The sequence below is a fragment of the Apostichopus japonicus genome, chromosome 21, assembly GCF_037975245.1.
Source record: "Apostichopus japonicus isolate 1M-3 chromosome 21, ASM3797524v1, whole genome shotgun sequence".
In the NCBI taxonomy this organism is placed as follows: Eukaryota; Metazoa; Echinodermata; class Holothuroidea; order Aspidochirotida; family Stichopodidae; genus Apostichopus; species Apostichopus japonicus.
The window spans coordinates 19,778,595-19,805,567 of NC_092581.1; the positions used below are offsets into that span (position 1 = coordinate 19,778,595).

Below are 26,973 nucleotides of genomic sequence, written 5' to 3' on the forward strand. Positions count from 1 at the left end.
ATGTACTTTATTGAAATATGTCAGTAGATTTTAAATCATTGATTACACTATAATTATTGTCTGGAAAAAAGTACTGTTCCCTCCAACTTCTTCTTACAGATAAGTTCAAATAACTCCACTTTTGACAGAGATATTTCAATTCAAAGAACCAAAAAGCAGGACAGATAACAGGTTAACTACAACAGAATTTCTGAGGTTCTCTAGTAATATCTACCACTGTCCCACCAAAGAAAACTGCAGTATGAAATAGTTCCAGAAAGGTAAATGAGGGCAGTATTGAAGAACTTCAGCATGCATGAACTTAGGATGTGTGACCTGATTAATTCACTTCGGCTTCGGCTTTGAGTACAACGTTTCTGTATGTTGCCAATGTTGGACGAATCTAACCGTAATAGTAATTACCGACTCCGAGTTATAGTCATTGCTGACTGTGCAATTCGCAGTCACCCTCACAATTTTACAAGGTTGGTAAGAGTGACTCCGTACAGTCTTCCCTTTCGGGAAACCAAACAGGAGAAAAGAATAAATCAAGACACAGAGAGAGATAGAGCGAGGGTGCAGGTCATGATAAATACCTACTTTGATTTTCATGATATTTGTTTTGAAGAAAAGTTGGGAAACTTTGGTTATTATTGACACAGGTTATAATCAACCTGATCATGTTAAATTGAGACAAGGGTTTAATCTCGCAGCAGCTGTTTCATTTTGGCTGCCTTTCCACCAACTGAATAAGGAAGGGGTATAAACCTTTGCAGAAGGACCAGAGGCAGATGAAGGGTGTTATAAAGAAAGTGCATCCCTGGGGTCATTAAGGCCTAACTGCTATGGAGGGTGAGGGGGGTTTGGGGGGTCCTCCTCCAGAAATGCATTACATGTTTAGATGTCAAACGACACAATCTGAAGCATATTGAGACTGAAAATTATGGACCAAAGTTAGGTCTAACTGCAAGGTTGTGATAATAAAAGCTCTGGAATTGTTGGTGTTGAGTGGTCTAATTCTTACCCCACAGAATGTGAACATTCCCTGACTGAACCATTTCCCTCGACTGAATGATGGAGGTGGGGAAGGGGCATAGTCCCCTAGCCTCAACTGACCAAACTCAACAGACCCTAGCAGACCCAGTACTTCCATTCATTTAACTATGGCATTTGTATCTTGGTAAAATCAATGGCCCATTCTTACAACCTCAATTCTTGCAAACTTGCTTACTTACAAGATGGACCCTAGGTGTATCCCCTACCATACCTAGGCAGAGGTTGGGTAAAGAATTCCCCAGTAAAGAAGTCAATTTTCCTTAAGGAAATAAAATATCTGTTGTAACATCAAACTATAACCATATTGGTCTGTGTTCGTATCTCTGTCTTGCAGTCGCCGTGACAACAAAAACACTCGACTCTCTAATGGTTCGTTAAATACGTAGTCCTCCGTATCATTTTTACATTTTTCTTCAGGAATCAGGTAGTTGTTGATAGCAGGAAGGAGAGAAGCTACCAGACCATAGCTCTCTCAATAAAACTGACAGTCGCTCTGGAAAAAATTAACACCAGATGTTATAACATTACTTGTGATGCAGGGACCAACACAATGAAAAACTGAACATAAACTAACCTCACCATAGTGCCAAAATATAAACAACAACATTATTATAACATTATTTTTAATTTCTTTTCTGCAAAACTGTCAGAGAAAACCAGATTTTACTAAGTATTTGGCAGAGAAATAGTTTATAGTTAACAGTGGCAACTTACAGTTGAACATCTTGGTGCAAAGTACTTTTATTTAACAACAGCAAAAAATATCATAAATTGTAAAAGATTTGTAAGTTTACATATTTATGAGGGGTAAATCTTTGAAATTAATTACATTTATCTGTGTACAGAGAGAAATAAATGGCTAGACTCACCTTGGTCAAATGCTGCCAACATGGAGTCATCTTCTTGACCTATCAACTTTGACCATTTCTTCAAGTGACCTTTAAAGGACTTCGGAACCTTGGTAAACTTTGTTAAGTAGAGAAGTATTTCATTTAAGGCACATAGTATTTTCACCCTTTCCGCATGATCAAGGCAGCGGTTTCTGAACGGATCGGTCAGAACGTGATAAATCGATAAACATGATTTGATTAAATTCTCTCTGATTCCTCCATTTTGAAAAATCTCTGACTCTTTCGAGATTGACTTGAGCACCAAACAAATAGCAGCTAAAGTCTGGCTGAAGTCTGGTCGAAGGTTGGTTAGTGCTTTCCGCCTCACGAAGTGAGTCAAGCTCCAACACATACACGTTGACAGGAGTATCTGGTTTCTCAGTCTAACCTTGCTATCACTATGGAGACAAGCAGAAGAACCATTTGTGGTACTGTCTGATACACTGTGATTGGTCACCTCAGAACTTGAGAAGTATTTCAACCAATGATAGATAAGATAATATAAAACATCAGCTGCTTCTTTATTTAGAGCTTCTCCAATCCATTCTTGATGGTCTTTAAGTTCTGTTGCTATGGCATCCTGAGAGACTGGTTGTACAAGTAACTTAAAAGCAGGATCATGAGTGGTCCTGTAATAAATCTGGACTAGGTTGTGCATCACAACTTCAGATATAAATTGCTTTCTCACTCTAGAGGCATCCATCTTCCTCCATTCAAGTTTCTGTAGGACCTTCTGCATCAGAGATATTATTCTCAGAAGCAAATCGGAGCTTGGTAATCTGTGAATGAAACATTACAAAATAGTATCACAGACAGTCAGTTAGTTAAAAGTAAGACACAGCTGTCTGTAGACTTTCAAACCTTACACATATATACCATATACATATATCTATATATATATATATATAGGAATAACGGAAAAACTGTTAAACATTATATATGTATATACCATATACATATATATCTATATATATATATAGGAATAATGGAAAAACTGTTAAACATATATATATATATATATATATATAATGGGTATCTTTGCAAAATCACTACAACACATTACTTACACAGATGTGTCACACTTACACGTGTGTACTACTACATCATTAAACAGGTATCTGTGCAAAGTAACTAAACACACAGACCTTACACACACAGACCTTACACAGATGCCTCACACCGAACACACTTATTACTACCAACACCACCAGGTATCTGTGCAAAAGAACAACACATAGACCTTACACAGATACCTCGCATCTTACATATACTACTACATCCACAACACAGGTATCTGTGCATGACAGATGCACACAGCCTCACCCACACATACACCTTACACACACAACTTGCACTGATACCTTACACACTTACTACTACTTATTGCACTTTATATGGTCTAAATCTGCACACACCTTACACAGATGCCTCACATCGTACACACACATACTACTAGTCTACTACATAAAATACACAACTGTATTTGAAAAATAGCCAAACCACAGGGTTGAACAAAATGAATTTTCTGGTCAGAAGCTTTCAATGTAAGTCCTTGCTGTAACATTTAACACACACACATACAAACCCACACAAAACAGTACCAGGAAAGAAAGAACTGTTATTTCATGATCTTTAACATACTTCAAGCTCGTCAGCATAGAGTGACAGTTGATGAGGATATCATCACAAAGTTTGGTGATCACTTTCTCCAGATCTGAGGTGGAGTTCCTTTTCCAAAGGTCCATGATTGACCTCAAAGTGACCTCCAAGATGGAGAGAACCCTAGCAACCTCTTCTTCGTCTTGTTTACTGGTCGTCAGTGTCCAGGTCATCAGAGAGTGACTGGTGACCAGAGACAGAGCTGCTGGAGGGATGGACACCGCCCTCTCAAGGATAGCTAAAACTTTCAGCTGGAAAGACAGGCAGATTATTGATGAGTTTACACCTTGAGATGGAAACTGAAGATTATTAAAACTGTAATTTCTGTCAATTTATCTTAAAATGTGTGGGTACAACCCATTTGACAACTCCAGTTATTATCCATTGAATAGAGCACAGACCATCTAGTGTCACACAAAGGGAAAGTTTAATTGTTGCCGTAGCAAGGTCTATGACTGGTTTCATCATTCTAAAGCAGCATGTTCTGGTGGATTTTAAACCAAAAGAGATTATTTTCAGGTACCGTAACCCCCCTTGTATCTTTCCTTCCATGAGTTCAACTCCCAAGTCTGTGATATGTTGAGAAAGTTGACAAGGTGGGGGGGGGGGAAGGGCCATCAAACTAGCCATTTTTTAAAAATATCACTAAGAATAAAATTCTATTTTGTAGAAAGACTGAAAGAGGAAAACTGAAATCTGAAAGCAATTTTCTCTAAGAGAAATAAAGTAAATGGGCTTTACTTTTTCCTCTGAGCTACAATGAGGAGATGAAGCTAATCCCATGAGGAGAGACCAGAGGTTGTTCCTGACGTAAATGATGAAGTCGGGGTAGTCTCTCATGCCATCCTCCAACAAGTCCAACATCCAACCTCTCTCCATTTCATGCTACGAATACAAACCAGAAAAAAAGTATGATTAATTAAATAAATGAAAACAAAAGAACAAGAGAATTGAGTCTGAAAATTGTGCAAATTCATAAATTAAGTCCAACATCCAACCTCTCTCCATTTCATGCTACGAATACAAACCAGAAAAAAAGGTACGATTAATTACATAAAAAAAACAAAATGAGAATTGAGTCTGAAAATTTGTTTATAAGAAACTGTTATAAAATTACAAACACGCATCAGTTTACTGTACAGGCCTTTGAGAGCAGCCCAATAATACTTGCTGAAAATAAGAAGTAATACAGGGCTAATTTTAGGTACAGAATACATTCTGATGCTTTGACTGACGATTGTTAACTGACTTACCAAGTGTTTATGTTATAAGACTCTGCTGGCCTACCTGAAAACTAACAAGCAGCAAACACCGGTTAGTATTTAGCCGGTAATAAGCTCACAAGATTTCCAGGCCTGCATCACACTGCATTATATATTTCAAGCTCAGCACAGTATGTGATGTATGAAATAAAATCACATCACATAGTCACACAAATCCACATGCACCATGTCATATAAGAGACCAACACGTGAAGTAAGTTGATGTATCATGCATGGTAACACATGATTTCACATCATACTACATAAAATCACATCACACCGTCTCACAAATCGACATGCACCATATCATAGCAGGGTCTGCCACATGAAATAAGTTGATTATCACGCAGGGTATCACATAATTTCACAACACACTACATAAAATCACATCACACCGTCTCACAAATCGACATGCACCATATCATAGCAGGGTCTGCCATATGAAATAAGTTGATTATCACGCAGGGTATCACATAATTTCACAACACACTACATAAAATCACATCACACCGTCTCACAAATCGACATGCACCATATCATAGCAGGGTCCGCCACATGAAATAAGTTGATGTCTCATGCGGTATCACATGATTTCACATCACACTACATCAAATCACATCACACATTATCAATGGCTTCCATAAACAAGACTGTTTCGTACAAACCTTTTCACTCGCTGAGAAAAACAGTCCATTAAAAGCTGGTACGAGATTCAAAGGCAGTTTTGGCTCCAGAGCGGTGTACTGTATGATATGTTTGAATAACGGACCGCTGGCGTCTAACATTTGGTCGAATGCCCGGCCCACGAAAGCAGTAGTAACCGACGGCAGGCGAGCGTTTGGCTCTGTTACCGTGTTCTTCAAACAGGTCAACAAGTAACTGATCTGAAATGAGAGAACAAACGCAAAGACACTGGGACACTATTTACTCAGTCACATTCTTAGCTGATGGAAGACTTTAAAGTACCCTAGGCTTGAATTTCAGGTGAACAGAAGATAAACAATCTGTTATAAGATTCAGAGATTTAGTTTCAAGCGTGGCCGAAAAATGAACCTGGTCAGAAATAAAGATTGAATAAAAGAGTTACAGTCTTGGTTTTGTTGGCTGTAATTTAATTACGCTTTTGAGATTGAGTAATACTTACCATAGTATGGTTGTTATCATAGTAACAACTTTGCAAAATGATATGTGACTAATATATCATCCCACATATCTAGCTGTAATTAAGTAATACCTACCATAATATGTAATAAACATCTATGTAAAATGATATGTAAGTAATATGTAAGCCATATATATACTCACCTGTAAGTGTATAATACCATAATATGTAACAACTATGTACAAAAGATAAACCTAATTCTCTGTGACCTCTGAACCTGGCCCCCACTAAGTGCTGGTCAAATTGAGCGAGGATGTGATAACTATGTAACAATTATGTACAATAGATAAACCTACCTCTCTGCGACCTCTGAACCTGGCCCCCTCTAAGTGCTGGTCAAATTGAGCAAGGATGTGATAACTATGTAACAACTATATGTTCAATAGGTAAACCTACCTCTCTGCGACCTCTGAACCTAGCCCCCTCTAAGTGCTGGTCAAATTGAGCAAGGATGTGATAACTATGTAACAACTATATGTTCAATAGGTAAACCTACCTCTCTGCGACCTCTGAACCTAGCCCCCTCTAAGTGCTGGTCAAACTGAGCGAGGACGTGATAACCAGCCTCCCTCATGCTCTGGTATTGACTGCTCAATGCTGCTACAGTCATAAATAGTCCCTTACACTGGACAAAGGTCAGACATTCGACTAAACACTCTGCATACAGAATAGCAAAACGAGAGAAAAAAATGAAAGATCAGTAAATTATGATTGAAGATAAGATTACAAATAGAAACTTAAGTGGGCAATGGAGGTGTATTTGCATTGGGGCGGGGGGAGGAGGATGGGGGTTGTAAATTGTGTGTGGTAAATAGTATCATATTTAATTCCTAGCTGTTTCATAAATTTGACACAATTAATTAAAAGGCTACACTGACTTGAAAATTCTCTACTCTTTATAGACTGATTAACAATAAAATAAAATTGATTTATTTTCTTTGATACTTTGGTCTTCTAAGTTCATACTAACCCTGGCCTAGCAGAGAACTGAACAGTGGCAACAGGAAGCTGGGGTCATAGAGGTCATTTGGTTCCGACACTTGCCACCCTGTTTCCTGCAAAGATTAAAAGTACACAGGTTAGAAGATATCAAATATTCTTACATTTAGTAACATTAATCTAACATTATCTGGATCCCCTATTACATCATTGGACACTCTCATGTACAGATGGGATTACTTTCATGGGTTTATTAAGAACTTTTCATTTGCCAGCTGCAATGAATGATATCATCACATTCATATGCCATTCATAGATTATCATCATGTAACCCTTTGATCAAAGAATTTGCTATATTCAAATTACTTTCTCTAACCAGACGTGAAATATGCACAAATCAATTAACACATCATGGAAAAGTTTGAATTTCACAGTCAGAAATGTTCTCGCCAAGTCTTTATCAATGCATTTTTAGAAGTTACAGTGACTTACGAAACTCTGGTGGTATTTAAAAGAATACTTTAGCATAATGCACTTGCCTAATTCGGGGAGAAAATATTTTTTTATTTTTTTTATGGAGGTTTTTAAAAGATGACTCACCTGACGAGATAGTGGCTGATCCAACGGTAAATGTATCGATGACTTTAGCATTTTAGAGTGATCCAACAGACCAAGGACCTCTTTCATGGTTGGTTGGGTCCAAAGGGCCTTGCCTAGGGATTTCCTGGCTGCATGCTGTGTCACTGCAGGCTGGCCCCATAAGAAAGGCCTGATATAATAAAATAAAACAGTTGGATGGATGGATTAAATCAACATTGCTTTGGGGAATTGTCTGGAGCCAAACGAAAGGGATTCAAAAGCGGGGAGTTGAAGCAAACAAATCTATGTTACTTTGTTTCATCAGATACATTCCTTTCTATAAGAAGACCCCAGAATAACAACAAATCTTCATAGAGGTATCCAAACTTTGAGGAGCAGTGGGATATGTGACTTTGAAAACAACAATTTACAAATTTTTAAACAAGAGGGCAGTTTGCATATTACATTACTTTTCTTTATACCTGTAATCGTTAAGAGAAATTCCATTCTTCTCGTAGAGTTCTAGCATTTCGAGTAACATTCGGTCACTTGAGCTTCTCGTCGCCGAGTAAGCGCCCAGCCAAACCACGACATGATCTGAACTGCAACACGAGGGCTCCCTCTGAACGATGAAAAGTATCGTTGAGATCAGATGACCTGCCGGAAGGAGAGATGATAATGAAGGTGAAGAAGAATAGAAGGTCAAAGGAGAAATGCACATGACCCTTGACCTACTTTGGATGTTAATTCACATATTTAGTAACATGCCCCACTTTGACATACATGAATGGACAACTTGATAAAAGCTTAAACCTTCCCTGACTACCGGGGAACTTCAGCAATGCAAGTTCTACTTGTTTGTCAAAATCAGCTGTAGTAGTTGAAGAACACAATATTAGCTCGAGAAAAATTATCACAATAAAAACATGAAATTCTGGAAAAGCTTGGATGACTTCAATATTTACTATAAACTCAAAACCAACTTAAGCGGCAAGTACAGTACAAAATGGCTGTCAAGATTTGTCAGTTTAAAAGCTCTGCTGGAGATAAACTCACTTTTTGGGATGTTTTTTACTCTCCATGGTATCTTTTCAAATAATTACTTACCTTTAACATCCAGGACAGAGGCATCATCTGTTTCTTCCTCCTCGTCTCCCATCATCGAAGGCAAGAACATCGAATGACTGATCATCATGTGAAAGATCTTCTTGAGAGATAAAAGACCTTTGACCTCTTTGGTTTTGTCTTGATAGACTTGACATATCAGCCGTTTCAACAATGTTTGGAAAACTGGTGATTGGTAATGATTCTTCAGACCGTCTTGAATGAACTGTTTGATGTTTGAGATGAATGAATCGCTGGGCTCAAAATTTTCAACCATCTGCAAGCAATAGGAAATAATAATAATAATCATATTAAATTACAGTTTTAATTTTTAGGAAAGAATGAGGTTGATGTATTTAATGGAATATATCCTCACTGAGAAGATGAGTAACTCTTGAAATGGAGAAGAATCGTGATATAAGCCATTTCACAAACACTATTGTGTATGTGAGGGGTAGGGGTATGGGAGGGGTGGGGTAGAGTTGGGTATCTGAGAATAACAAAAAGCAAGGGTGAAACCACCATTTGTTATAGGGGTGGGGGCTAAGAGTTAATGTCAACCTTGCAATGGGTTCCCATCCCCTTTGAGAAATTTTGTTAAACAAAAGGGTGCTTAGATATAAAATGGTGCTATATTTTGCAGCTTTTAATTTTCAATCGTGGGATTTTCAACTGTCTAGGTCATATCCGTACATGTTAAAGATTGATGTACTGTACGATAGAAATTATTTGAAATATTCTGTCCATCAGCAGTTAGTTGGTTGGGCCCCTGCAAGAAAGTTGCATATAGTTTCATTGACAGGAGGGACAGGCCTTTCGCTCTGATATAAAAGCAAATTTTAAATACAACTGCAGGTCAAACATTTCTGTCAGAGAAAATAATAATTGATACATGATCAAAAACATAAAAGCTGTTTGGGAGTTGGCAAGTTTTGACAGAGCATTGGATAATTCAGCTAGAAAGTGACAACCTAAACTCGTCTTTAAAGAGAAGGTTCATTTTCTTTACCTGCAAAAGAGAAAGAATTGTATTGTAGTGGAGAAGCTGAATGGAAGAAGAGCTGGAACCACAGCTGACAAGAATTGCATCCAAGATGTCCGATCTTCTCTTCTCAGCGTCTCCATCTCCTCGGGAAGATAACTCGGTGTTGAGAGTTGTCAGCAAACCTAATCTGGACCTGGCAGGGATGAAAAGAATTATAAGAAAGTTCAAAACTGCACAGTAGTCCCAAATTTATTTTCTGGACCCCATCCCTCTCCCCCCCCCCTGTGATTTTAATGTACTTGAGAAATATATAAAGTACGACCAGTGAACAGTGCACTGTTGGGGTCATGACCCCAACTGTTATCCCACACGACAAGAGGCTGAAGGACTTCCTGTCTAAACAAATTTTTTATACATGCAAAAGAATACACTGCCCCCCCTCCCTCACTGACCCACCCATCCACCACCTGTAACATACAATGGCACAAACATTTTCTGCCTAACCTCTTTAAATTTAATCTCAATAAATTCAAAATTGATACAATTGTACAGATAGTCCCCTGAAGTATTTCTCTGCCTCCCCTTTCTGTGACATTACCTCTCTATTACCCATCACCCTGTCATGACTCCATCTAACAGTTCTTACCTGTTCAGAGTTTCTTCTTTAGAGCAGATCTTCTCGACCTGTGACTCTAACTTTTGCGTAGATACCACCTTGACCATCACCGCGAGGAGATCATCCTGTAACTCTCTGAGATCACCCTCCCCCTCCCCCTCCTGGTATAACTTCATCAGACGAGACCACACCAGATCCTGCAGGACATTAAAAGCCTCCTCATCTGAAAAAAAAATATAAATAAAAAGCATTGTCATGAAATGTCCTTACCTCATGAATATTTAATGTAGCAAGTACGACCCAAGACCTAGCTTTCGCACGTCACAGACGGATGATCCAACTTACTACAATAACCCCAGACATAAATATAACAATACCTTGAACTGAACGGACTAGAAACGTTACAGAGATTTCAATATTGATTATAATATGTAAGGAATGAAAGAACTTCATCAAACCTTCTGTCTGTCTTTTTGTCTGTCCAGCTGTAATTGACAAGTAGCTATAAACCACTGGCATGAAGGTTGCAGATTCCTTCTTCAATTTCTTCTTGACGACCTTCTGACCTTCATCAGAAGAGCAGAATCGAGCGAAATGAATCCTGTGAGCGAGGCTGTGAGTGATGAGTGATCGCAGGAGACGACCGTACATCTCCTACAATGAGACAGAAAAAAACAAAACGGGTTCTTGTAGCATCCAGAATATAAAGCTTTTCACGTTTACTAGGGTAATGAACCAGATCGGTGTGATACAATAGAATAGTCACTCCACTATCCTAAGGAATATAACGCACGACACAACTGATTAATTGTGGCTTCTTGTCTAAGAAATCACACAAAACTAAACAACAACAAATAAAGCCTCACATTCATTTTTAAAGAACTGCAAATGATATACATTTCTTTCTTTAACACTTAATGTAGTTACCTTGCTTTCCTCTGTTGCTAGGCAACGTTCCAATAGTTCCATAGACACCCCCATAGTGACATCTGGCATCAATTCAATCGTCGAGCAGAAGATTTCATCTAATTTGGTGTTGCATTGAAGCTCTATGGCAAGAACAAAATCTGTAAGAGCTGGTTTAGGCAAATCCTCCATATTTTTGGGAAGCTCTAGAAACAAGTCGGTCAGTGTCTTACTAGAATCGTTGGATTCTGAGGACAACATGCTGATAATTTTACAACAGAGACCTTGAAACACTTTGGGAGAGGTCAACCCAACATGCTGCAACCAATCACTAGCGCAATAATACTTGTTCCATTTGGAATACTCTGTCGTATTCTGTAAGGTCGTGAGTCTCTCGTGACATTCCGAGGATATCTGGCTAAAAACGTCATCCGCTATACCCCGGAAACGTTCGGATGTCAAACAATCTGTGAAAAAGTGTTCCAGGAGTACAAGAAAATGCTTTTGGAGACAACTACCGCCCAAATCCATCTCCAACTCTTCCGGAAATGACAAAGATGTGCCGTACTGCCTCCAGGAAGGCATGTTACCATTCTCAAACAATGCATGAGCAATGGCCTCCCATGGAATGTCGCTTTCAGTTATCACCTCACTAAGTCCTCTGGATTCCCTGGATGCACCGTCGAGTTCCTTTGCTCTTTGCAGTATAGTGTACAACATATAGACCAGGGTTCCATTTAGTCTAGATGCATCACTGCCAATCACATTCTGAAAATACAGATCAAGTATAAACAAAAGGGAAAGGCTTTTAGCAGTAGTTTGTGTTGACTTGTTTCTTTGCATCATTCCAAATAGCCATGTAGTATTCACACCTACATGGCAGCCTCTTAATTGTACAAAATTCTAAAGTTTCACAAAGTGTATAGCTAAATGTCACCATCCCTGGTGCGATTTTGTGGACTCAAACAGTAGATGATGCTTCAGGAATCTCATCTCTTCTTGTATGGTTGAGTACGGTAAATTAAGACAAATCCAACCCCAAATGAAGCGTTCAAGAACTAACTATACCCCACAATACCTGTACCTCCCGATGGGTTATTGGGCTGTCCAAATGAATCTGTAATACCAGCTATCGACTGGGATGTTCCGCCAACTGACAGGATGTTTACACAGGACAGACTTTTAGCAATTTCTTGGTGCTGTACAACAATAAACAGCCCATCCACTCCCACTTCTGAAACTTTCAAATCAGAAAAGAGCTGGAGCTAAAATGGACTCTCTACGGAGCAACTTAGATAAAATATTTACCTGCATGTACAACATGATCTGTTTTATTACTGGTAAAATCTTTTGAGTTGGTAGACTTTGAGCAAGTCCAGTTAACGATGACATGACATCACCATCACATGACACCTCTGAACCAATCATAAATGAGTCCTGCAGTAATTGAGAGAACGAGTCATAACCACCGAGGGTTTTCTTCAACCTTCTGAATGCCTCTGCATCTGTTGTTCTCTGGAAGAACACAAAAGAAGAATAAAAAAATGACACTTAAGAACAAAAGAACAACAAGTGGTTTCAACATTTTTCAATCTTACATGACTGGAGAACCAAACACCAGTCACTTCAGGAATACAGGTTCTTTGCATGTTCCAGAACTATCAAAGATGAGCCATTGACACGTAATATCTGTTGTTACACCACATACAAGGTATTGGGACCCAGGGCGTACCAGAAGGTGTCAATTAACATTACCTAATCCTTATTTTTTTTTAATATACCTAAAATAAAGAGTGTCATAAGAGGGCTCGTTATCTAAATTGTTCCCTGGGTTCTACTATTGCTCTCAACCCCGTGGACTGACTCATGGTCTCTAACTAGTACCATCCGCAAAGATTGGCATCAACTGCTGGCTCGATGGCTCAGTTTGAGAACAGGACTTGCATTCTAACCTCACTACCATTCTGTTCCATAGATGTAACTTGACCAGAAATGGGAGATCATGTAGTTATCTCAAACGAACAACACATCTGGAAGGAATAATTGAGCAATAAATCATCATCTCACCTTGCCCTTTGAACCAGTTTGAAGCCAAAACTGACAGTACTGTAGACATTTTTCAAAATCTGAAAATTTGATTTCTGTCTTGGCTTTCTCGATGGCAGACTGATGGCAGTCTTTGATCAGAATGCTGATTGGGGCAGGATCTCTTTGTTGGTTCATGATCATAAATGTTACGGACGTGACGTACCTCTCAAAACCACCTGAAAGAGGAAGAAGGCTCGTTCAATCAAACTGATTTCTCTTGGGGTGTAGCTTGAAAGCATTGTGGGAATTCTTTTGCTACATAATAAAAGTACTTACATTTGACAGCATATCAAAATATCAAAATCAATCCAATCACAATCAAATCAATGCATACAAACTATTCTTTTCAACAGATTAAATGAATTTTAAAAAGGAAAAGTTAATATTATTTCTGATAGAAATCTAATGGAAAAATGAATGTTTACACCTCAAGTGCACTTTGGCCTCATTCTTGCACTAAACCCGTTTGTTAATCAGAGGATGCTTGTGAATAACTATTACTTTATCCTACAAGTCTAATAGTTACCTGTTTCACCTTTACTCTTTATAAGTAGATTAAAGAATTCTTCTAAAGCTGCAGGGAGTAGGGCACTGCAGTACAGAGGCTTGTCCATAGTAGGCCACCACACTCAAAGTGACTGCACAGAGTCTAATAGTTACCTGTTTCACCTTTACTCTTTATCAGCAGATTAAAGAATTCTTCTAAAGCTGCAGGGAGTAGGGCACTGCAGTACAGAGGTTTGTCCATAGTAGGCCACCACACTCAAAGTGACTGCACAGAGTCTAATAGTTACCTGTTTCACCTTTACTCTTTATCAGCAGATTAAAGAATTCTTCTAAAGCTGCAGGGAGTAGGGCACTGCAGTATAGAGGTTTGTCCATAGTAGTCTTGCCGTCTGAGGCTGAGTTGGTTTCCATGGTGACCACATCACTCATTACTTCTATGGTGTACTCCTCTTGATCCAGTATAGCTATCATGTAAAAGAGAGAAAAAAGCTTTTGGAAAGGTACAGACATTTTAACAGTGCTACCTTGACTGGGTGGGGGATGGGGGCGGGGGGAAGGTGGACACAAAAATGGAAGATGTTGATTGGCCTATCCCAGTGACATGTTCTCAGACTATTTTCGCCATCTCTACTGGTATACTAACACAGTGTTACATAAAGCAGGATATTGTAACAAGAAGCATACAAGGCAAAATTAAATACTAAACTCAATTTTTTCTTTTTAGTCAATACTTAATCTCAACAACAAGAATTTAAAAGAATCATTAAACAGTTTACCTGCAATTCCTGCTTCAGCAACACTTGCTGTTTCACTCTGAAGATCGTTTTCCAAGAGTTGTTGTCTCTTCGTCATTGCTTCTGCGATCCTGTCGTTGAACGGATGAGGGTTACGGACTATCTTAATCAGAGACTTCCTCAAGAGGTCTATGACTCCAACTTGATCCGATTTTGAAAGGTCATCAAGTGCCACCAACCAGGACATTGCTTCTTCTTTGTTGTTTTCAAAATGGCCTGTTTCCATCAGTATCTGTTAAGATAACCATAGCAACAAGATATTTGACCAATCAGGTGTCATGATATTAGCCGATAAAAGTACACAAACAAATTTAAGGCTACAGGGATTCTGTTCATAGGATACCTTCGGTTTTGATTCTGGCTTTTTTCTACGGGCAGATAAAACTGTAATGACCTTGCATGATCCTTACAAGGAAAGGATAAGGCGACTAAGGGGGCAGAGGGGGGGGGGGTCGGGGCACAGATGGAGTGGAGAATTTACAACACTTTGACAATGAGGGTAATCACCCTGCATTAGGAAAAGTTAATAGTTGCCTCATCACAACTCTGGATGATTATGTCTTAGGGTACATTATATATCATAAAAAAAACTTCTGAGAATTGTGCAAAAAAATGTGCTAAGATCCAAAATGGCATTCTCTAGAAGATGCTAGTAAAGTGCTGGGGCTCTCCATTTCCCTTCAGAAACTTGAGGTCAACTCTGTAGATGACTTCAATCCCTCAAACGAAAGCTAAAGCCACATACCTTACACAGAAGCTGTTCGGCCTCTTGCTGAACCAGTTTTGATGAAAGCAGTAAAGTCAGAACCTGTGAGAATATAGACCCTGATCGCTTACTCTGGTAAGAAAAACAAATATTAGTTTTTATTATCAGTTACTACTCAGTTTTCTTCTTGTCTATATTACACATATCTAATCCTAACTGACTTAAGTTTTTCTTGACTAAATCTTTTTCTTCTCTCCATCCCTTGTCTACTAATCCCCTTACATCTATCTCTTTGTGTTCACCATGTTCATTAACCTGTCTGTATTCTGTGCATGTTTTTGTCCCTTCTGTTACTGTTACTTGTCATTTAGCCTCTGAAGAAGATCCTGCTAGGATGGAAATGTCAGGCCAACTTACTTTTACACATACCCTTACACAGGCTCTCTAGTGGATAAGCAGTTGCTAACAGTTTAATTTTATTCTAAATCTGTTGACAGTAATCAAACTGAGAAAAGAGATGTTGTCTGTCTTTTAATTTAGTCCAATAACTGCTGAATCTTATTCAAAGACAAACCTCTTTAAACCAAAGAATTTTCTTTGGTGGCACTCCGGCCAAGAACTCCATCAGTCCCTGAACGATTGCGATGCTCAAATTCTCTTCATCAGACAAGTTTTTGATGAACAAAACTGAGAGGCTTTCTGAAAAGATTGCATTTAGATCCAAGGACAAACCCTGCAGGCAGTTGGGAAACAGTGTTTGCTGAAGTCGCAATATATCTAAGACCCCACATATCACCAATTCTGGTTTCGGGATCGGGACTGGTGTAGCCATCTGCTTTTTTACCCAGTCTGAGAAAAGACAAAGACAAAACAATCATAAAATTTGGTTATTTAAGGTAATTAGACAAGACACAAGAAGAAAACAAAACTAAATAAAAAAAAATAAAAGTACCAACAGGAACGACACACTAATTTTTCAGTTTTATTTTGTATTTATGTTTTTGGTTCAAAACATACCAGAATTGAGACTGGTCCTTTAACAGGAACTGGGTCAAATAGAGGGCCTGAGAAACTATGGATGGGGCCTGGGAACATAGGGGATAAAGAATGATGTTTTCTCATTTCATTTTATACTGAAGGCAGGACATGGCTCTCAACACTTCTGCTGCATTTTGTTCTGCTCATGTATCGGTACATCAGGAAAGTTTCCCCATCCCATCAATCGTAGCCATGTTCGGCTTACCTTTATAGTCGTCCTCCTTCCTGTTTTCAGACCTCAGATGAGTCTGGTATTTCTCATACATTCCAATGAAGAACTCAGCATCTGGCATTATCTATAAACACAACAAAATGAAAATCATAATTGAATTCTTCAATTTGCATATCCAGGCAAGAGTTTAAGTGGTACAGAAATAACTCAATAAGGGTGATCTACTTTTCCTGAATTGACCAGTCCCCACGGGAAGTGTGTCGCCACGGGAAGGGTGGAGGACAGAAAGAGCATTTATGTCATGGGGACCTTCTTAGTCTTCCCTTTCAACAGCCCACCATATTCATACTGCCCCCCACCTACTTCCCTCCCTCCCCTTCCACACAGACACATACTCAGCACCAGTAAAGATTTAGGAGGGTTCTCAAACAAACAGCAAAGAATGGTCAATCTTTCTTGATGGTGAAAATAACGCGAGTGCATCTGACAGCGAAGGGTCCATCAACATCTCCCGTTTCTTCCTTTCCACCAAACAGCCCCCACCCCCCACCTCCACCCGCTCCACTCCAGGGAAGATTTGAAAACTGTAAGATTTACAATCTTTACCTCTCTGGCAGACTTTTTCAGACTGTCAATAAACTCTGTCCATTCTTCAGGAGACAAGATGGAGTTTGCTTCTTTTTTTTGGTCCTCGCAAAACTTGATCGTCTTGAGAGTCCTCTTCAGGAAGATCTTACAGATCTTGAGGAGACCGAAATGAACTGGAATACACAACCCCTGAAAAATACAATACAAACATATCAATAAAATATAAACAAATACAAACAAGGAATATGAATTGGTAGATAACTCAAGCCAAACACCCACCAACCAAACAACCAAAGAAATGAATGTTTTAAAGGTGTTGTTATGATTAGTTGAAAAACAAAAGATACACAACCCCTGAAAAATACAAACTTAGCAATAAAATATAAACAAATACAAACAAGGAATATGAATTGGTAGATAACTCAAGCCAAACACCCACCAACCAAACAACCAAAGAAATGAATATTTTTAAGGTGTTGTTATGATTAGTTGAAAAACAAAAGATACACAACCCCTGAAAATACAATACAAACATATCAATAAAATATAAACAAGTACAAACAAGGAATATGAATTGGTAGATAACTCAAACCCCAAGAAAACACTGCAAACATATATATATCTACATCTTTCTTATTTCAAATTTTAAAGCCAAACACCCACCCAACAAACGACCAAAGAAATTAATATTTTAAAGGTGTTGTTATGATTAGTTGAAAAACAAAAGATACACAACCCCTGAAAATACAATACAAACATAGCAATAAAATATAAACAACTAAAATATAAACAACTAAAATAAAAACAACTAAAACAACTAAAAACAAGGAAAATGAATTGGTAGATAACTCAAACCCCGAGACAACACTGCAAACATATATATACATCTTTCTTATTTCAAATTTAAAAAGCCAAACACCCACCCAACAATTGACCAAAGATATGAATATTTTAAAGATGTTGTTATGATTAGTTGAAAAACATTTTTCAACATTCTTTCTACCACAGTCGAGTTTAAACACAAAGTGAACTCTTGAATTAGGTAGGTTTAAATAACTGCAGGTCTTTTGCTCACCTTAAAATTTTTAACATATTCCTCTCTGGTGTAAACAAATGGAAGGGTAGTCACGGCAACCAATCCCAGTAACCGTGACACTGTGGTATTTCTTTTCTTCTCCATCAGGGCAGGACTTATATCAGGAAAACAGTTATAAATCTGGAGAAAAAAATAAGACAAATAAATGTTGGGATATGTTCTGATGGAAGTCATGGAATAATATATGGGAGAAAAATATTTTTCAAAATAACATTAAAAGTGTCTTTTTTATTGGGTTTTGGGATTCTGTGTCAGGTTGAAAAATCACATGGTAAATATCTCTACAACTAAGTAGGCTGCCTTATTCGGATGCAACCATTTGGTATGCTCATTATGGGCAAGCTGGTTACTAGCCAATCTAACAAAATGAAACAAATTTGGTGTCCCACAAATATAATATAATATATATAATTACATGTGCAAACCTTTTTTTTTATACCCCTGTATCCTCATTTGAGGTTTCATTTTAAGTTGATTAAAGGAAAAAGATTTTGCTCTCAAGTACTTTTTTCAGAGGTCCAGCATGTAACACCAGATGGCAGCAAATTGAATGCAGGCAAAGGATACATTCAAGATGGTGTGTCATGTATCATAAAATTTTTTGCCCAGGCATCATGATGCTTTATCATGTTTAGAAAACTTTTGCGGCTGGTTTTCTATGAGTACTTTTGGAAACTTTCAAAGATGTTCACATATGTATGGATATAAGCAGTGCTATTGGCAGTGCCTAAATGCTAGCAAGAGGAAATTGTATCTTGGATTCTTGAGAATTTCCAACAAAGATTTGAAATTTGTAGGTCACTTGAAAAGGTTATCATAGTAGTAAGATGAAAGCATTTCTATCAAATTAACAGAATTTATTATAACCCGATTTTGGAATCTCTCCGGGGCAATCTGTTACCATGTCAAAATTCAAACCTAGTATGGCTGAAATGAAAACTAGCTGAGTGACCTGTTTAATGTTAGCGATTGACTGCACATCATGAAATCTAACAGCATGCTGCCAATTATTGCTTTAATAATTTGTGTGGCAAGAGATGACCAGTTGTGAAAACACACGCACCATCTTACATGTGATATCACAGTTAAAATAAAGAGAACTACTTTACCTTTTCAAAAAGTATGATGTTATTCAACCAATCAGGGTACGGCCTAGGGGTGAACTTTGTACTACGACCTTTGAGGTACGGGGTCAGGACGTCAGGACACACCTTGAAGATGCTAATGAAGAGATCTTCCATGAGTGGATCATTCAGGATGGATGTCGTCTTGAAGTTAGACACAAACCGCAACAAAGTTAAATTTGCAACTCTGCAGAGAAGAACAAAACTTATTGTCAAATCAAAGATTGAAGCCGACCTTGAGAATAAATGCATTTAATCGCAGAGACAATCTTTGTAAGTAAAACATGAAATTAATCTAAGCTGCTAGGAGCAAAGCTCAGATGTGCGTGTCAGAACCATCCCCAGCCCCTCCCCCCACCTCCTCCCAAACACCCCAGCACCCCCTTCATATTAACATTTAAAATTTCTTTTCCTTTCTTTTAATCAATCTTTTGGCTAAGTTCATTTAGGATAATTGAGTTTGCTTCACTTCCCAAGTTTTAACTCCCCAGTATCAATCAATCTCAACCATATGAATGTCCACATATTTGTGATTGTTCTGGGCATATTTTATATGGTTAAGTAGCATTTAAAAAAATGAAAATCAAACAAAAAAAGCAAGGATGGACGATAAAAGAGATTAATCCATACCTTCCTCCATTTAATCCCAGTGATGCATCAGTGTAGCAGATGCCATATTTGTGTGAGCAGCACACCAACTGTAGGACGTTATGCACCATATGTGGGATGTCAACATCAGCAGCCTGTTTTTAAACAAAATTTTGGAGGTAAAAAGTAAGAAAAAGAGACGAAAATGAATCCTACAACAAGGCATTCTATCTGAGAATAATCATCCATTATATAAATATCTGTGAGTCATTCACATTGATGATGACTGTTGTTATTGTGTTATCTGTTTCAAAATGTGATTTTCCTCCAAAAATTTGTAAAAGTAGGGTGCAAAGTAGACAAGAAAATTTCAGCATAAATTGATCAACTTTTAAACATAATCAGCTGAGAGCTATCGACAGTAGCCTCTTTACTGAACGAAACGGTAAATATAACAAAACAGAAGAGGAACTTTCTTCTTGGAAGCATTGCTCTTGTCAGAGAAAGTCAAACCTGGCCTATACCTAAATTGAGCAATGTTAAGGGTAGGCTGGTTAGGTAGGCAAGCCTAAGACAATAAGAGCCCAATTAGTGCAAGATGGTGGACCAATGATTTTTTCATAGGCCTGCAGGGCCTCCTATTGAGAACTTCAGGCACAGACCATTACTCTAGCAATTCTTTTTTTTTTAAAGTTGAATGCTTATAAAAATTAAGTTATTATAAGGTATACAGATAATTGTTACAGAAGGCTAACGAGCTAACCTCCACTGGTTTACTGCAGTCGTAGAGCTCGATCAGCTGACTGAGAGTAAAGTTATTGAAGAGTAGCTTCTTGCTCTTCTTAGGGATGACAGGTTTCTTGATTACTCTGTCTTGTAAAGTTCTGAGTAACAGCTGAATGGTGGGCACTCTGTCCAACGCGATGTGATGGAAAACGTTGCGGCAGAATTCTGGTGATTCAACATAAACGATATATGACGAAGATGTCTATTAACATTAAGATTATATTTAGCAGATATCTATTTCTATTTGTTTAAGTTTGTGAAGAGTGGTCACCCTTGAGAATTGAACTTTTGTACAGCATTATGATATCTTTGGGCATATCATTCATAAATAAATATGTATATGTATTTTGAATTGAGGGCTCCTCTGGAAAGCAGTGCTTCTGCACTGAGTAGGACTACCTCATTAAAGATGACAGTAATTAAAAAAAATACATTAGCTGAAGTAAAGTGATAACAAACTCTGAGACTTAAATAACATATCATACAGAGCTAATAAAATAAAATAAAAATAAGCTTTATTTATGCTGATTATTTTCGTATCTAGACAGATACTCCTAGGCTTACAAAACTTGCAAAGTCTGCATATTGCACTGAATTTGATACCAGTTTTAGTACCGCTGAAGAAGGATGTCTATAAGTTTGTTTATTCAGAATTTTTTTTGTAAGAAAAGTCACCCCAGATAGTACCTGTATATATTAACCAATAACTTGACCCACTCTCAACCCCAGTCTCCAAAACATAGCGAGAGCAAATTGTGTGATTATGACTGCGTTGTGTCAAGTGAGGTTCAAGAGTCCCTTCGAAACATTGATAATACAGGTTGCTTACCTTTACTTGCCACAGCTTTTTCGATAATGTCACTGTTCCCAGTCATAAAGATAGACATTGCAAACTGCACAAAGTGTGTTCTGGGATCTTCTTTTTCCTAAAGTAAAAACAAGGTATAAACGAAAGATGTTTTTCAGGATCTGAATTTAACCCTCTTTTTATGAGATATTGATGGTTTTCTGACTTTTTGTGTACAAGAACTGTTTTTCACATCTTTACACTTGTATAGCGAGTTGCTGATTTTGTGGAGTATTTTGCAATATGACACCTGATAGGTAATATTCCTGAGTCTCAGAAAGGGAGTAAAAAAGATGTGAATTATAGAAGAGGGATGTTTGTACAGCAATCTAGCTTGCATTGCAGATTTGACATTGAGTTGAGCAGAAAGGACGACTTTACATTGCAATAATATGGCTGCTACTGTTGCAGAAACACCAGTGGAGAGCAATCTCTAAGTCTGTATGAATATGTGTGCTAATGGGATGTTTGGTAATGGGACTTCAACAGGTAATGGGATGTTAGGAGGAAGTCTTGTGTCAAGGGTTACCACATCTGAATTACACTTGACAGGTATTCATGCAAAATATGAGAAGTGCAGCATTCCACTTTCTATCTTTTTCTGCATGAACGGATGTATGAAACAAACAAATACAATGCACAAACAGATAGTTACATACTGTACTCTGAACATTCTAGCATATTCAACACATCAGATGGATACTGGCTGTATAGTGCATATCAACCAAAACTAACATGTGTTGGCTTAAAATCTACATCAGGGGGTTCTCAATGGGTCGTCTAAGGGCCAAATGTGAGTAGCAAAAGATCTTCATCTGGCCTGTAAGAGCCAAAACAGCACTAATCCAGTATGCAGGCACTTAATTAAGGCATTAGGCTCGAGCAGCCTATCAGCCTGCCCTGCACATTTTTCAACCTAGGTATAATGAGAATAGGTTTTCTCTGCTACCTTCACTCCTACTATTGTTTCTTACTGGGCCTTCCAGAAAATTAATTGAGAACACCAGCTCAACATTTTCATCATTCATAACAAATTCAAACACGATATTTTACCTTTGGCCTTCTGCTTTGTGCTAACTTCTGGAGAGACGGATGGTCTAAGTTGAAGACGCTTAGTAATTCTTGAGCACATTGCTTCCCTAAGGTCATTATCACTGTCAAAAGACGAAGCGCTGTTTTCGTACTCCTCCAATCCTTCGGAACGTTTAGAAAACTCATCACGATTCCAAAATGGACCCTGACTAAACGACGTACGATGTGTAGTGAGATCACTCCATATTTGCTCTGACTCTCGGCAAAGCGGATCAGGACTGTGGTAAGGATTCTCAAGGTGCAGATGATCTGAAAGAAAAACAAAACAAAACATTTTACTAAATTCCCAGAACAATAAAGTTTGTGAATACCACAGAAAGTTAACTTTCTTTTCACATATTGCCAGAAAAAAAAAACAATCCAAAGTTTCTGGGCAACAAAATTTTTAGAGTTGAATTTAATCATGAATTAATTTGGCAGGTTTATGTTAAATTCAACCGTGAAATTTTTTTCAGGTACTGTCTATTATCAAATGTTGCTCTTCATCATAAGAAATGAGGGAAAAGTAGGTAAAAATTCCAAATTTTAATATTGCATGTCCAGCCCTTGATTAAATTGACCAGCTGGTAGCCCGGCTGCATTTTGAAGAATGCATTTGGATCTTCGACACGGTTTGGAATATTTTGGCATTTGTACAACGTTCTATGCCTATACGTGATTTCACACTCACCACAAGGTTAGGCCTGTTTTCGTCATTGAGAATGTCGAGAAGCTCTTCACACCGAGGAGAGACTTCCAGATATTGCATAATGACATCAACACCACTTTCTGGGGCTGTATCGTTGCAGCTGATTAAAAAGTTCTTCAAGACTGGAAAAAGGCATTAAATTTTAATTAAGGAAACAAAAGATTATTTGGTTTTGTCTAATAAGAAAAGAAAAATTGTAATGAAAACAGAATATACAAAGCAACAACTGAAAGTTAAAAGAAAAATAGGTATTAGAAATAAGACAACTATTTAAAGAACTCCCAAGCCTCAAACTGAAACGTTTCCTCACAGAAGACATTCACTTCACAAAAAAAAAAAACTTAAGGAACTTATTGGAGGAATATACATAATTTGATAGGAGGATATTAAGAATTTAGAATATGTGCAGAATATCAAAGAGCTCTTATAATTATACAGCCACACAAATTTGTGCATGAACCTATAGGCATTGTACGACTCCTGTCCCACATGTCCCACCCCCAGCTTTTTAATTTTTTTTATAAATTTGCAAAACAGCCAGTGAGGGATTCAACAGTAGACTTTCTTTGTATTTGTGGAAATCTTGAAATTTACATATGAGTGTAGCAGATATTGCATGGTACCTAAGACTATAGACTAGGCCTGTTCTTTCTTAATTTTGAAGTAAGTTAGATCTTTGTGATGCAACAATAACACGTCATGCAATATTTTGCATTACTTAATGACATATGAGAAAGGTAAAATATGTTAGTAAGGCTTTAAGGACCGAGGCTAATTTATTTATGGAGAAAGCTATTTACCCTATCATTGGGGTAAATAAGGATGGCACTCTTGCTTATTCAACCAACTGTAGGTTAACTAAGCAATGCACAAGTGCTTATTTACCCGACCATCAGTCACATAAGCTCAGTCCTTAATTAAGAGATATTTGGATGCCTATTTAACTGATTGTTGAGTACCATATTGGCTATTACATCAGTGCTCAAGTTTGCAAGCTTTCTGATAACAGGAAAGGCTCAGTACTGACAGTAGTATTACTATTCATCATCATCATCATCAACTTCGATGCTGTTGGCCAAAGGCCATTTCATCGCTCCACAGAAAATTAAACTCCACAAATTAAACTCCAGAAGTTACTGTTGAAAACCAAACACTAAAGGTTTATCCTTCCAGAATGAATCAAGCCTCAGTTTAAAACAGTTCAAAGAGGGAGAATTAACAACATGTTCTGGCAAAGAATTCCAATAACTAATAGATCTCTGCGTAAAATTCTTTTGACGAAGCGAAGTGTTCACTCTAGGTTTAACTAACTTGTAGGAGTGACCCCTCGTAACTGATCCATGTGATCTTATAAACAGGTCATGGGTAGAAATTATCAATCCATTCAGATACTTATATACAAACACCATATCACCTCTCAAACGTCTATGTGACAAGGAAACAAGGTTCAGTTCTTGGAGTCTCTGTTCATAGGGCAGACTACATAATCCTGGCACTAATTTAGTTGCTCTGCATTGCACAGATTCTATAGCCTCTGTTTCCCGACGATAAATAGGTGACCAAGCTGGCTGACCATACTCCAAAACTGGTCTCACTAAGGCCTTATAAAGAAGCAACACGGTGTCTCTATCTAAATACCTAAAGGTTCGTCTGATTATTCCTAGAATGCTGTTGGCTTTGGAAACAATTGACGCAACTTGCTCCCTAAAATTAAGGCCATTGTCAACAACCACACAAAGGTCCCGCTCTGAATTCACGACTTCTAAACTTTGGCTACCTCCATCATACTTTGGCATAGTGTAATGATATTCCAGATAAGAACAACCAACTCGAAGAACATGACATTTATCCAGGTGAAAGTGAAGTTGCCAAGTCACCGACCAGTTGTACATATTATCAATGTTATTTTGCAGAACATCACAGTCCCTTAACGAGTGCACAGCTTTATATAGTTTGGTATCATCCGCAAAAATTTTCACACTACACCCAGCAACGCTAGATGGCAGATCATTAATATACTATTACATGGACACTTCGAAGTTCGGACACCTAAGCCTTAAAACACCCCAAAATTATATCTTCTGGTATAAATCACCTGAAAATATACTTGATATGGTGGGAGAAGTGTGTTATATTACGATACACGGCCAAACTTTCTTTCCTGCAAACTGTTTTCACGTTGTATTCCAAGAAGATTCTTTGTGATTGTGGAACTGGTATTTCTTGGGTGTTACTAAAACGAATGACAATTGCGTTACACATAACGAATGACAATATGTTGTACACACTAAAAAAGTGCGTTGACTAAAACGAATGACAGCACAGACATTTGCTTCAACCGGATATCACAGTTCAGACTTCGTGGGTATCTAGATCTAGTAAAGTACGGACAAGATAAAAACGCACCTTATAGTAAGCGAAATTGTAAGTCTGATTTTAAAAAGTAAATTTAACGTCATTTTTCCGATATTAATTGTTAGAAACTAACAATACTATAATCCTGAAATGGCTTCAGTTATCTTTCTATATAAATCTACAGGGGTAAAAAGCCCAGCACTCAAGCGCATTCTCACACAAAAACTTTCCCTGTGGTTTCTATCAGTAAATTACACCAAAACCCTGCAACCACGTTATATGCGATTTTCCTCAAATCATTTTTGCGCAGAAAACCAATAACCGCATTTACTCCACTCCGTTAATCATTCTATCTCTTCTCAATACTGTCATTCGTTGTCATTCGCCTTCATTCGCTGTCATTCGCAAATGATAATTAACCCTGTACAAAGTCAATTGTCATTCGTTTTAGTTTGTTCCTATTTCTTTGCTAGAGTATTGCAAAGTTCGGACACCCGGTTCCACAGTGTGGCGCTGGTGACAAAATTGGTGGCGCAGTTGCTCTTCAGTAATTATAACAGACTTCACAGATCTCCGTCATTTTATTGACAAATATGTAAGTACTTACTTGCACATGCACGGGTCATTTTGGAGAGAAACTATCTGTAGCTTCGTAGTTTTTCGTGAAATTGGCTGTTGCTGTAGGTTGTCATGGTGAAATCGTGTATTTCTTAGGGGTGTCCGAACTTCGCAGTGTTCCGAACTTCGCAATACTGACTATACTAGTACTAGTACCAGTAGACTATTAGTATTACTACTAGGCTATGCCTATTGGTTGTCAATGATAAACAAAAATGAGGCAAAATGTATGTGACATTCCAATTAAACAATTGATTTTTTGCTATCATGATCGCAATGTTGATATTTTGAAGGTGAGGAAAGGTATCTAGGTGGTGAACTTGTACTGTGCTGTTGCCATCCCATTTCCTGCTGAGGGCCTAGCCTTCTCCCATAGCTGAACCACTACTGTACACTCTATAGGCCCTAGCCTACAGTAACTCACTGTCTTGCAAATCGCCACCTCCTTCTTTCAGAGATTTTCTAAACTCCCTTCCATCCTGTGCTTTCTGCACTTTTGGTGGATTTTGATCTGGTTCATCCGAGACACTCTGATTTGCTTGATCTTCAGGTGCATCGTGACTTCTCTTTCTTGATTTGCGATGACTGTCTTCCCTCATGTTGTCGACGGGGGCTGCCATTTTGCTTTTGAAGACAGGTGAATCTGTATATTGCGACATAGTATAAACAATGTTATGAATACTAAAAACAGGAGGTAAGCCGACGTACTATATTGCGTCTACTTCTATAAATTTTCCAATCGCAGTACG

The 26,973-nt window shown here is 38.0% G+C and overlaps 2 protein-coding genes across 2 annotated transcripts; both read right to left on the minus strand.

The window, feature by feature from the left end:
- On the minus strand, positions 1–13,996 carry LOC139962541 (nucleolar pre-ribosomal-associated protein 1-like). Its single transcript, XM_071962629.1, has 17 exons — positions 13,886–13,996; positions 13,205–13,401; positions 12,446–12,652; positions 11,159–11,905; positions 10,690–10,885; positions 10,262–10,454; positions 9,640–9,808; positions 8,634–8,907; positions 8,009–8,183; positions 7,548–7,716; positions 6,979–7,063; positions 6,505–6,665; positions 5,512–5,730; positions 4,326–4,469; positions 3,567–3,835; positions 1,905–2,704; positions 1–1,528 (listed from the first exon to the last, which is right to left on the minus strand). Exons 1-17 carry the CDS (start codon positions 13,971–13,973, stop codon positions 1,449–1,451), a joined length of 4,173 nt encoding a protein of 1,390 aa, XP_071818730.1. The 5' UTR covers positions 13,974–13,996; the 3' UTR covers positions 1–1,448.
- Positions 13,994–26,870, minus strand: LOC139962542 (nucleolar pre-ribosomal-associated protein 1-like). Its single transcript, XM_071962630.1, has 14 exons — positions 26,649–26,870; positions 23,234–23,373; positions 22,525–22,812; positions 21,454–21,550; positions 20,602–20,789; positions 19,881–19,993; positions 19,236–19,437; positions 18,106–18,246; positions 17,049–17,219; positions 16,476–16,566; positions 15,807–16,081; positions 15,272–15,364; positions 14,509–14,758; positions 13,994–14,196 (listed from the first exon to the last, which is right to left on the minus strand). Exons 1-14 carry the CDS (start codon positions 26,842–26,844, stop codon positions 14,009–14,011), a joined length of 2,433 nt encoding a protein of 810 aa, XP_071818731.1. The 5' UTR covers positions 26,845–26,870; the 3' UTR covers positions 13,994–14,008.
- Positions 26,871–26,973: the final 103 nt, after the last annotated feature.